Here is an 11,356-nt window from a genome sequence, read left to right on the forward strand (position 1 = left end):
ATTTATTTAGGAATTTATTTAGGAATTCTGGAGGTTATATTATGTATAGTTCTATTTTTTCTTTCTAAGATATCATTTTATTGAGGCTTGTAACATGATGAATTGATATAAAATTTTATTATTTCTATAAAAACTTTTAAATTTCTTGAATATTCATCATCCTTATTTATTTTTAAATATTTAATCTTACAACCACTTTGACTTTCAACTAAATTATTAAATTCTTTGAATTTGCTTAAAAAATTTTCTTTTCCTTTAACATGCAAGCCTAAGTTTTGCCACTATGATCATCAGTAAGAGTAAAAAAAACCTTAGATTGAGATTTGAATTTGCCTTTGTTTTCAAGAGTAAACTTGGTTTATAGTGCTTTCTCTATATATTTTTCTTCTCCTCTTTTTGTAAGTCTTTGTTCGTAAATTTAAAAAGAATCCATTAGTTGTTCTTAAGATATTTGTTCTAAGTCTTTTACTCTTCAATCGCTATAGCAATAAAATCAAACTTTAGATATAGAGATTTTAGTATTTTTTCTATTACTCTTTGATCACTTATTTGTTCATCATTTCATCTCATTTAATGAACAATAGAAATAATTTTTGAGAAGTAATTAGAAATAGATTCAGAAGTACCTTATTATAATTTTTTAAAATCAACTCGTAAAACTTGTAGACGAAATTTTTTTACTTGATCCAAACCACCAAATACTTTTTGAAGTATTTCCCAAGCCTCTTTTGAAGTATTTACTAAAGTGATGATATCAAACATTATATCATCAAGCCTTTGGAAAATTGTGAACAAAATCATTTTCTCCTCCCTTCTTATTTTTTTACTTTTATATTGATTGTTCCTTCTATTGAACTTGGTTTAACAAATTCATTTTCTACAAACTCTCATATATTTTGAGAGCTTAGAAGAATTTTTATTTAGATATACCATATAATATATATATATTTTTTATCAATCAAAGGATAGAAAGATTATATATGACTAACACACAATAAAAGAGTAGGACAAGACAAAATACTCTTATCTTTTACTCAAAACTCTTCATTAATTTAAAAACTTTATGTTTCATGACATAGCATATGGGATTTATAAAGTTTCCATAGATATATTATATTAATTATTTTTAAAATAAATCATTTTTTTAAAAACTCTTTTAAGAATCATTAGTTAATTTAATTGATCTTTCTATAAATATTTAATATATTTCTCCTTTTGATACAATGAACTTCTCTCTTGATATATCGATAGATTGAATCTCTTTACGATAGGTTAATAAGTTTAATTCCAACACCTCCCTCTCCATGTAAAAAACCCCCACTTGCAATCAGAAGAACAGGAAGAAGGTGGAGGTGTATGGCCGGTGAAATCACAAAGCCAACATTCATGGTTTATAAAGCAGCAACTGATGAGGAAAGGGATGCACGCAAAATTCTCCGATTCCATGGACTACTTTTGATCTCCACTTCTGCACGAAGAAGACTTGACCTGTCAGCCCAATCGACAACGGAATCAACTCCAATAAATGCCAACTTCTTCCACACAGCATGCAAGTCATCTTCTTCATTTCACCAGTAGACATGGAAGACTTGTAAAGTTCTCGAGTCTTGCCCACTCACCTAAGTGGATGGTTACCCGATCGAGTTGAGTAGCTATCCCAATTAACTTTCTTCGGTATATCTTTCCGTATGAAGCACGCTCGTCCATGATGTTATTTGACGTCTTTCCTAGACAAAAAAGTTATACCAAGAGGATGCTTCTAAAAAACAGTACTCTTTTAGCATCTAGAAAACATATTACGCTGCAGATGAGGCACTTTCTTTCTTAAAATTGTCATTATGACAATCCAAGCTTCAACCAACGCATGCAAGTTTTGTTAAGATTGTACACTAAATTATGCTTGATGTGCTGCTTAAGATTTGAGAGAGCCAATATTCACTTGAAAGAAGAGAAGAAGAGAAAATGATAGATGTTAATTGCAAGTCAAATTGTAGTTTGTTTGGCGCATCCTTATGTTCATAAAAATTAATTTTTCTATTTAGAACTCTAATCTAAATTCTAATTTACCGCAAGTCTAAGTCTTCTTGGCCAGCGACGTGTAGAAAAAGAATCCATGGAATGCAGCTTAGGGATGTGAGGCTTCTCACCACTCATCTTATCTGCATCAATCAAGTCACCGCTCGTCTGTCAAACAGTGCTTATCCCACCTATTGAGACCGATGCTATTAGTTTCATCCTTAGGGTATCTATCGTTTTACCCCTACGATGATGGAACAAAAACTTGGCCCTTACTCTTACGTCACATGATGTTATGTTAAAAGTGACGATAGAGAAAAATAAGGAAGCGAGTTCAAAATTCAAAATTATGTATTTAATATAAAAACTTTAATCTATTTTAATTCATCTCTCATCTCAAATTTTATACCTAAAGTATTACTTTACATGAGCTCTTATTTTATAAAGGGTAAACTTAAAGTTTCAATTTTAATTATGTCTTGGATAGAATTCATAAATCAAAATTCTATCTAACCATAAAGTTTAATTTATTATTCCAACCACACATAGCAAGCAAGCTGAGTGAGCTATGCCCAATTTATATATCATGGATAATGGGTACCACACATAGCATGCACCTCCACCTTCATCCTGTTCTTCTGACTGTGGCGGCTTGGAGTAGGTAGTTAGGTAAGGGAGGGAGATCAAACTGCGCGCCATGGGTTTCCCTTTACGCTTCTTTTCGTCATTGTTGTTGTACCTCTTGGCCCTCCTCCTCCACCGGGCCACGGTGACAAGTGGGTGTTTCAGCATGGAGAGGGAGGCGCTGCTGGACTTCAAAGCTGGTGTCATAGACACCCGCAACCGGCTATCTTCTTGGACAGGCCACCACTGTTGCACATGGAACGGAGTGGCCTGCGACACCACCACTGGCCACGTCGTCATGCTGGACCTCCGAAACACCAATACAGATGATTGGGCATTACGCGGTGAGAGGATGAACACGTCATTGCTTGCTTTATCACATCTGGAGCACTTGGATCTTAGCTTCAATGATTTCAGCGGGATCCGCATACCGGAATTCATCGGCTCCTTCAAGAAACTGAGATACCTCAATCTATCTTCTACACGATTCATGGGAGGAATACCTGCTCGGCTGGGGAACCTTTCGAGCCTCTACGTTCTTGATCTAAGCGATGCTTTAGATTTTACATCCCATGTTGACAACCTCGAGTGGCTCTCCCATCTCACGTCCTTGAAGCACCTGGACTTGAGCTGGTTGAACCTAACCGATGTCCCAGAATGGTTCTCATCCGTGAACATGCTGCCATCCCTCCAAGTTTTAAGTATGTCTTCCGTTGGTCTCAATACCATCCCAGCATCTGTTGTCCACGTCAACTTCACCTCCTCTCTTACTGTCCTTCATCTCTCCTCTAATAATTTCAACTCCACCTTACCCAAATGGTTGTGGAAAATTAGTAGTCTTACCCATCTTGAACTTTTTAATTCTGGGTTCTATGGCGTTATTCCCGATGCAATTGGAGACTTGAGCTGTCTTACTTTTCTTGATCTAGGAGACAATCAACTCGAGGGTGCCGTACCGAGATCCATGGTTGATCTCCATAGACTGAAAGAATTACATATGCCGGGCAACCAATTGACAGGAAATTTGAGCCATTGGTTGGAGCAAATGACGAATCTCATCACTTTGGATCTCAGCTATAATTTATTCAACGGTTCCATGCCTTCCCCCGTTGGTAAGTTGTCTAATCTCACTGAATTGTATCTCGCTGGAAATTCTCTTGGAGGTGTTATTTCAGAGGTTCATTTTGAGAATCTTACCAGATTGCAAGTCTTGGACTTGTCTGGCAACCCCATCACCATATCAATCGGGCAGAGTTGGGTCCCTCCTTTCCAACTCAGATTTGTATATTTAACCAAATGTCAGTTGGGACCTCGATTTCCAGAATGGTTGCAATTCCAAACGCAGATAATAGAATTATTTTTGAAAGACTGTAAAATTGCAGGGACGATGCCCGCTTGGTTTTGGAATATTTCATCTTCTACGATCAGCCTTTCCAACAACCAAATAGGAGGGAAGCTGCCATCTTCTTTAAAGTTCACCAAGTTGGAAAGATTACATTTGGATTCCAACAGATTTGAAGGTCCATTACCAACGATGCTACCGTCTACACTTCATACTTTATCTCTCTCCAATAATTCCTTTACAGGGCAATTGCCGATATGGCCCTATGTTCAATCAGTGGCACTCTCAAATAATATGCTTGATGGTGGCTTATCTTCATCAATCTGCCAATGGACAGGTGGTCTCGTATACCTTGACCTTTCGAACAATAAATTACTTGGTCAGATCCCTTATTATTGTTTGGGAAAGTCATTACAAAATCTTTATTACTTAGATTTGAGCAACAATCACTTCTCGGGTGAAATTCCACACACGATCGGATTTTTAAGTGAGCTTCAGCTATTGCAACTGAAAAATAACAGTTTTTCGGGTGAGGTTCCTTTGTCATTCAAAAATTGTACAAAGTTACAATTTCTTGATTTGGCTCAAAACAATCTTGTCGGAAGTATAACAATATGGATGGGAGATAATCTACGATATCTGGTACTGCTTCGTCTACATTCAAATATGTTTTCTGGAGTTATTCCTTGGCAACTTGCTGGATTTGAACTGCTTCAAATATTGGATCTTGCTAATAACAATTTCTCTGGATCAATACCTCACAACATTGGTAATTTAATTACCATGAGATCGACATCACAATATAGTGGTCTTTCTAATATTGAATTAGATGTCTTTACGAAGGGACAAGATCTTTATTATTCAAAATACAGCATAATTTTTATGAAAAGTTTGGATCTTTCAAACAATAGACTAACCGGAGAGATACCAAAAGGAATTGGAGACCTTGCAGGACTCAAGAACTTAAATTTGTCAAGAAATCATTTACAAGGGAAAATCCCTTGGGAGATAGGAGGAATGATATCATTAGAATCCCTTGATCTATCAATAAATGATCTTTCTGGTAGCATTCCTGAGAGCTTATCGGTTTTATATTTCTTGAGCTATTTGAATTTGTCATATAATAATCTTTCAGGAATAATACCATCTGGTAATCAACTCCAAACACTCAATGATCCATCTATCTATATGGGTAATGCTGACTTATGTGGACCACCAGTTTCCAAAAGTTATTTTAATAATAAAACAATTCAAAATATTATACAAAAGTACAAGAAGGAGATTCCCGAGTGGCTATGGTTCTATATCAGCATGGTATTAGGATATGTGATGGGATTTTGGACCTTTTGTGGTATTCTCTTCCTCAAAGACGCATGGAGGCATGCTTATTTCCATATCATTGATGATATGTATGATTGGGTTTGGGTGCAATGGCAATTAATTCTTCGATGATTGTTGAGTCGTTAATCCTAAAATTTCTAGTGTGGATGATCCCAGGCTTTACGGTAGATGAGGAGAAGGTATGTCATCACTCTACTTTTTATTTATATGATATTTTGGATTCCTAGATGCTGGTTGTGATCAATGAAAAAAGAATTTGTATTGTTGATCTAACAAAGGATGGGCTGCTATATTTATGATATTTGAGATCAATTTATATGTAATGTGGTTATTTACAGTCTTCTTCTATTTGATGTTTGCATAATTATAACATCATGCAAGAGTTGGCTCGTAGTTTTAAAGCAGAGAAATATTAGAAAAAAAAGAGAACTACAACCTAAGTCTTCCGTGAAGATATAGTTTAAAAATATGCTATATTGATTTTAAAGGAGCAAACACATTACTTTCGAAATGATAGAATAGAGGAAGAAAGAGGTGACTTTGGCAGGGGAAGAAAAGAGGAGAAAACAATAAAATAGGTGTGAGATTTAATAAGGATGTTGTTTTTATATCAAGAGAGTAAGTTTTAAATTTGAAAGAGTATATATATGTATGATTTTGAATTCCTATTCATTCCCTACCAATCAGAGAGTAAATAGAGCTATAGATTAATTATTCTAAAATTATTGAGTATGTTGTGATTTTAGAGAAAAAAATAGTCATTCTCACATAAGAAAGAAAATATTATGATTGTTTATTGGATTGGTTTATATTATTCGAATAATTTGGAAAAGAAGAAGAATTTTGATTACCATATCAGTTATAATAATATATTATTAACGTAAGTATCAAATAATTATGTCTAACTTGTTTTCCAATTTAATAATATATATGTGTTAATAATGAAGTTATGTGATTTGAAAATGTTAAATTGGCTTTTGAAAATAAGCTTTTAGATATTGTATTTGTTTAAAATAAGTAAAATATTTAATTATTATATTTTCCAATACTATATTGTTGGACATATTTCAAATAAGGTGTCAATATGTTATTTTAGATGATGGTTAATTGTTCTCGATTAGTTGGTTTTGATTTAGACTTTATTAATTGTTGTTGTACATTGGTCTGACATAGAGATAAATGTATTACCTATATCATGGAGATTAAATATAATTTTGATCCTTGTCACAAGGATACAATATGGTCATAACCATTAGCATTTCGACTTCTATTTTAATATATGCCCTTTGTTATAGTCATGACCATCAATGAATTTAGATATGAAGGTTTAGTTATACTTATACTGATTCATGATTGATTAATAATAATCTTGGCATTAAAATGAAATCTATCCACTTATGTTTTTGTATGCAAATGTATTAAAAAATTATGGTGTCTTATGTGCTTATTAAGCTAAAAAGTTGTGATTTGAAAAGCATGTAAAGATATGTTTGCTCTTTATATAATTTTATAAAATGCATGAGAAGTTTTGCTAATATATGATTTTTGGTGTTTACTAAGATGTGGTTGCTCATATCCCTGTTGTTAAAATTTTTCAGATGCCTGCGAGTATATTGAATTTGGTTATGTATCAAGACAACAAATTATATTGTTTATGGTTCAAACTCTTGAGACGTAATAATCTATTAGTGGGATGTCTTTGATGAACTTATTTGTATTTAAGAGCTCAATATGTCGTTACTGGATATTATATGGATGTATATGTTTTGTATTGTGTCAAGTGCATGGATTTTGATTTAAGTTGCGTACAAGTTTAAGCCTTGCAATTCTCATATGAAAACTTACTGAACTGTGGTTAAAATATTATGACATATGTTGTGATGATGAATGATTAAGAGAGCGAGATGTTGACAACAACTCTGCCATCACCTTAAAAACCCTTAGTTTCTATCGTCTTTAGCTTTATGGAATAATAGAAATGATAACCTAACACAGCTCTATCGGTTAAGCCTTAACCAATGAGAGTTGTATACTCCAATAGGCAGGAGAAGCTTGACCGAATTGGCAGCCAATAGCATGGACACGAATCACTAGCCAATAGATGGATACAGTTGCCCAGAAAGTGAGTTCTTCATGATCGACATATAGGCTAAATCCTTGCTCTCCTTTTCGAAGCTCTCTTTTGCTTCTGGAAATTGATCCTCTTGGATTGCCATTTCATTACTCAGGTGGCTTAATGTTATTTCTTTTATGATTTGTCATCCGAAGCCGATGATCTTAAAATTTTTAATCTTAATCACATATGTTGATCTTCTTCTCTTTTTGTTTTCTTTTCATACCTGCCACGTCTATGTAATTGGAGGTGATGGAACTCAAAAAGGAGCCTCTACAATATTTGGACTAATTATCAAATAAAAACCCTTTAGCAAATATTTTTGTTGGTATCTGTTCACTTTTTAAGTTCATTGCATCGCGACGATAAATTTCGGTGCTTCTCCTCTTGATGATTAGTTCCTCCTCCTTGAATTATCTGATATGTTTCAGGAAATCTAAAAGCATGGGCTAAAAGTTTCTAGTATTCCAAAAGATTATAGAAAATAACTTTTTAGAATTATTATATGGTAGTTCAGTTTTTTTCTAATAAACTTGTCATCATCATTTTTTCTATTTAAAATGATTTGATAACTTTTGTCTATCCGAAAAAAAATTAATTTTTTTATTATGTGAGATCAATTAAAGATTTGGACCATCCTCGAAGGAATTAAAGTATTTTTCACATGTTGTTCTCTCTCTTAAAATCTAAATATATATAGAATATATATTCTATAGAAGAAATAAACTTCTTCAATATGGCTAAAAAATAACGACATTCCAATTCCTTTAGTATTGCTCTAATTTAATGGTAAGATTAACATAAGTCATTCGTCCACTCTGGTCTTCCTAGTCAAAACAAATATTAAGAGACTTTAAATAGAAAACAAAGTCATGTCAAATGCAAACATTAACTCTATAATATGTCAAGACTAGATATCCAACTAACAACGACTCCTCTTTTTCTCTCTCACGATCTTTCTCTCTCTCTCTCTATATATATATATATATATATATATATTCTTAGCAGGTAGCATACATGTATGTATATATATTCTTCAGATCTTACTCTCTCTCTCTTAAAATCTAGAGATACATATGATATCTATAAAAAAAACAAATCCCATTAATAGAGCTCTAATTTAGTGGTAAGACGATGACATCCCAACCGCTTCAATATTGCTCCAATTTAGTGGTAAGATTGATCCAAGCCATTCATCTACTCTATATCAAGTCTTCCTAGTAAAACAAATATTAAGAGACTCTAGCAGAAAACAAAATATATCAAGCGTAAACGTTGAATCTGTCACTCTAAATCCAATGAAAGCGAAAGGAACAATTGAGGTAAAGATAAGTCAAGGGAAGGTAAAATAGCTTGATAATATTTTTTATTTCTATTTTATCACATAACTTATTTACTGTTAGACAATTGATGAATGATGGATATTTAATTATTATTAAAATAAATATTATGTTTGATAAAAAGGTAAATTGAATTTGGGAGACCAATGAAGGTGAAAAACAAATTTAGATTCCATTAAAACTAGACACTCAACGGAATCAAGTAATAGATCCTACTCCAACATGTTCATCATCAGTCTCGTCTAGTAGTTTAGATTCATCAAATGATTTCTCAACAGAATATCATATAGTCCTTAATGTTGAATCTTGAATTTTGATGATGAAATTAATTGATAAAGTTATAATCTAATGTTTGTTTGAGTGATGCAAGACTATCTTTGATCATGAAAAGATAAATTGATTAAAGTAGGGGAATCAGACGTTGGGTTAGAGTTGAACATATCAAAAGATTGGATGTCGGGCCAAAGGATTGGTCGACGTGCTAAAAGGACTTCGTGCCATGAGTTTGGGCATCGGGCCGAAGGATCAGACATTGCGCCAAGGAAATCGAAAGTTACGGAAGGTCAATATGCTGATTGGGCAATACGCGGAAGGAGAGAATGATGTGCCAAAAGATCGGACAAAGTGTCGTATGAACTAATGACATATCGAACAACATAGAATTCTAGTCTTGTAATTGGTTGTATCTTAATTGATCTTGGATAGGTCGTAATTGAGTTAGTTTTAGGTATAACTATGCTAACTCAAATAGCGGCCCATTGAGCCTGAGTTGTGACTATTTTGGGCTAAGTGGAAGGCTCATTTAGTGACCCAAGATTAGGTAGAACCACCTATGAGCTGGAAAAGTCAAAAGCACACTTTTCCAATCTGTCAGGCGATGGTACCGCCTAGTGTTAGTGTGTTAGGGGGTGGTATCGCCCAGACATAGTCTCCCAGACTATCAGGCGGTGGTACCACTAGATTGGGCGGTGGTACCGCCCAACACAAGCGGTGGTACCGTCAGGACTCGGGAAACTTAGATGAGACTTTTTTTACTCCATTTTTGAAGTCATTTGGGGTCTATAAATATCCTAGCTATTCCTACTTGGAAAGCACGAAATTGAGTAGAAATGAGAAAAATAATACTTAATAAAAAATATTGGAAACTCTCTTAGGATTTAGAGTCTCTTCCTCCTAGAGTTAGTTTTGTAAGGGATAAGTGAGGTTTAAAAGAGAGGTGTACATGTTCTCTCTTGAGCCTGTGAAAAGGAGAAAGAGTTGTAAGGGTAGTTAATCTGAGAGAGTTGAAAAGGAGAAAGGTTTATATCAAGAGAGTAAGGTAAGTTTTAAATTTGAAAGAGTATATATATATATATATGTATGATTTTGAATTTCTATTCATTCCCTACCAATCAGAGAGTAAATAAGACTATAGATTAATTATTCTAAAATCATCGAGTATGTTGTGATTTAAAAAAAAAAAATAGTCATTCTCAGATAAGAAAGAAAATATTATGATTGTTTATTGGATTGGTTTATATTATTCGAATGATTTAGGAAAATAAGGAGAGTGTTGATCACTATATCAGTTATAATAATCTATGATTAACTTAAGTATCAAATAATTATGTATAACTTGTTTTCCAATTTAATAATATATTTGTTAATAATGAAGTTATGTGATTTGCAAATGTTAAATTGGCTTTTGAAAATAAGCTTGTCGATATTGCATTTGTTTAAAATAATTAAAATATTTAATTAGTATATTTTCCAATGCTATATTGTTGAACATATTTCAAATAAGGTGTCAATATGTTACTTTACATGATGGTTAATTGTTCTCAATTAGTTGGTTTTGATTTACACTTTATCAATTGTTGTTGTACATTGGTCTGACATAGAGATAAATGTATTACTTATATCATGGAGATTAAATATGATTTTGATCCTTGTCACAAGGATACGATATGGTCATACTGATTCATGATTGATTATTAATAATCTTGGCATTAAAATGAAATCTATCCACTTATGTTTTGTTATGCAAATGTATTCAAAAATTATATTATCTTATGTGTTTATTAAGCTAAAAAGTTGTGATTTGAAAAGCATGTAAAGTTATGTTTGCCCTTTATATAAGTGTATAGTTTTATAAAATGCATCCATGAGAAGCTTTGCTAATATGTGAGTTTTGGTGTTTATTAAGTTGTGGTTGCTCATATCCTTGTTGTTAAAATTTTTCAGATGCCTACTAGTAGATTGAATTTGGTTATGTATAAGGCAACAAATTATATTGTTTATGGTTCAAACTCCTGAGACTTGTTGTGTAATAATCCATTAGTGGGATGTCTTTGGTGAACTTATTTATGTTTGAGAGCTCAATATGTCGCTGCTGGATATTATGGATGTATATGTTTTGTATTGTGTCAAGTGCATGGATTTTGATTTAAGTTGCGTACAAGTTTAAGCCTTACAATTCTCATATGAAAACTTACTGAACTGTGGTTAAAATATTATGACATATGTGATGGGGATATAAAGAGGAATAACCTTTGTATATGAACAAATACTAGAAGATCATAATACGCAGCGGAATAAAAT

General features: G+C 33.1%; 1 protein-coding gene across 6 annotated transcripts; it reads left to right on the forward strand.

The window, feature by feature from the left end:
• Positions 1 to 2,639: 2,639 nt before the first annotated feature.
• LOC135671253 (receptor-like protein EIX1) lies at positions 2,640 to 7,194 on the forward strand. 6 transcript variants are annotated; one of them, XR_010512675.1, is made up of 3 exons: positions 2,640 to 3,938; positions 4,023 to 5,502; positions 6,922 to 7,194. XR_010512675.1 is itself a non-coding variant. In XM_065179273.1 (3 exons), the coding sequence occupies exons 1-2, from the start codon at positions 2,714 to 2,716 to the stop codon at positions 3,930 to 3,932; spliced, it is 1,131 nt and encodes a 376-aa protein (XP_065035345.1). In that variant the 5' UTR covers positions 2,640 to 2,713; the 3' UTR covers positions 3,933 to 3,938; positions 4,023 to 4,039. The 6 variants fall into 6 exon arrangements, 2 of the variants coding, with proteins under 2 accessions (XP_065035345.1, XP_065035344.1); XR_010512677.1 differs by having other exon boundaries at positions 2,640 to 3,752; XR_010512676.1 differs by having other exon boundaries at positions 2,640 to 3,341; positions 3,570 to 5,502.
• Positions 7,195 to 11,356: the final 4,162 nt, after the last annotated feature.

Source organism: Musa acuminata, unplaced genomic scaffold (genome assembly GCF_036884655.1).
Source record: "Musa acuminata AAA Group cultivar baxijiao unplaced genomic scaffold, Cavendish_Baxijiao_AAA HiC_scaffold_1138, whole genome shotgun sequence".
In the NCBI taxonomy this organism is placed as follows: domain Eukaryota; kingdom Viridiplantae; phylum Streptophyta; class Magnoliopsida; order Zingiberales; family Musaceae; genus Musa; species Musa acuminata.

Coding starts and splice junctions, on each gene's coding strand:
- LOC135671253 (XM_065179273.1), top strand. CDS start 2,714: ATGGGTTTCCCTTTACGCTTCTTTTCGTCATTGTTGTTGTACCTCTTG. Junction 3,753..3,840: donor TTCCATGCCTTCCCCCGTTG/GTAAGTTGTCTA, acceptor GAATCTTACCAG/ATTGCAAGTCTTGGACTTGT.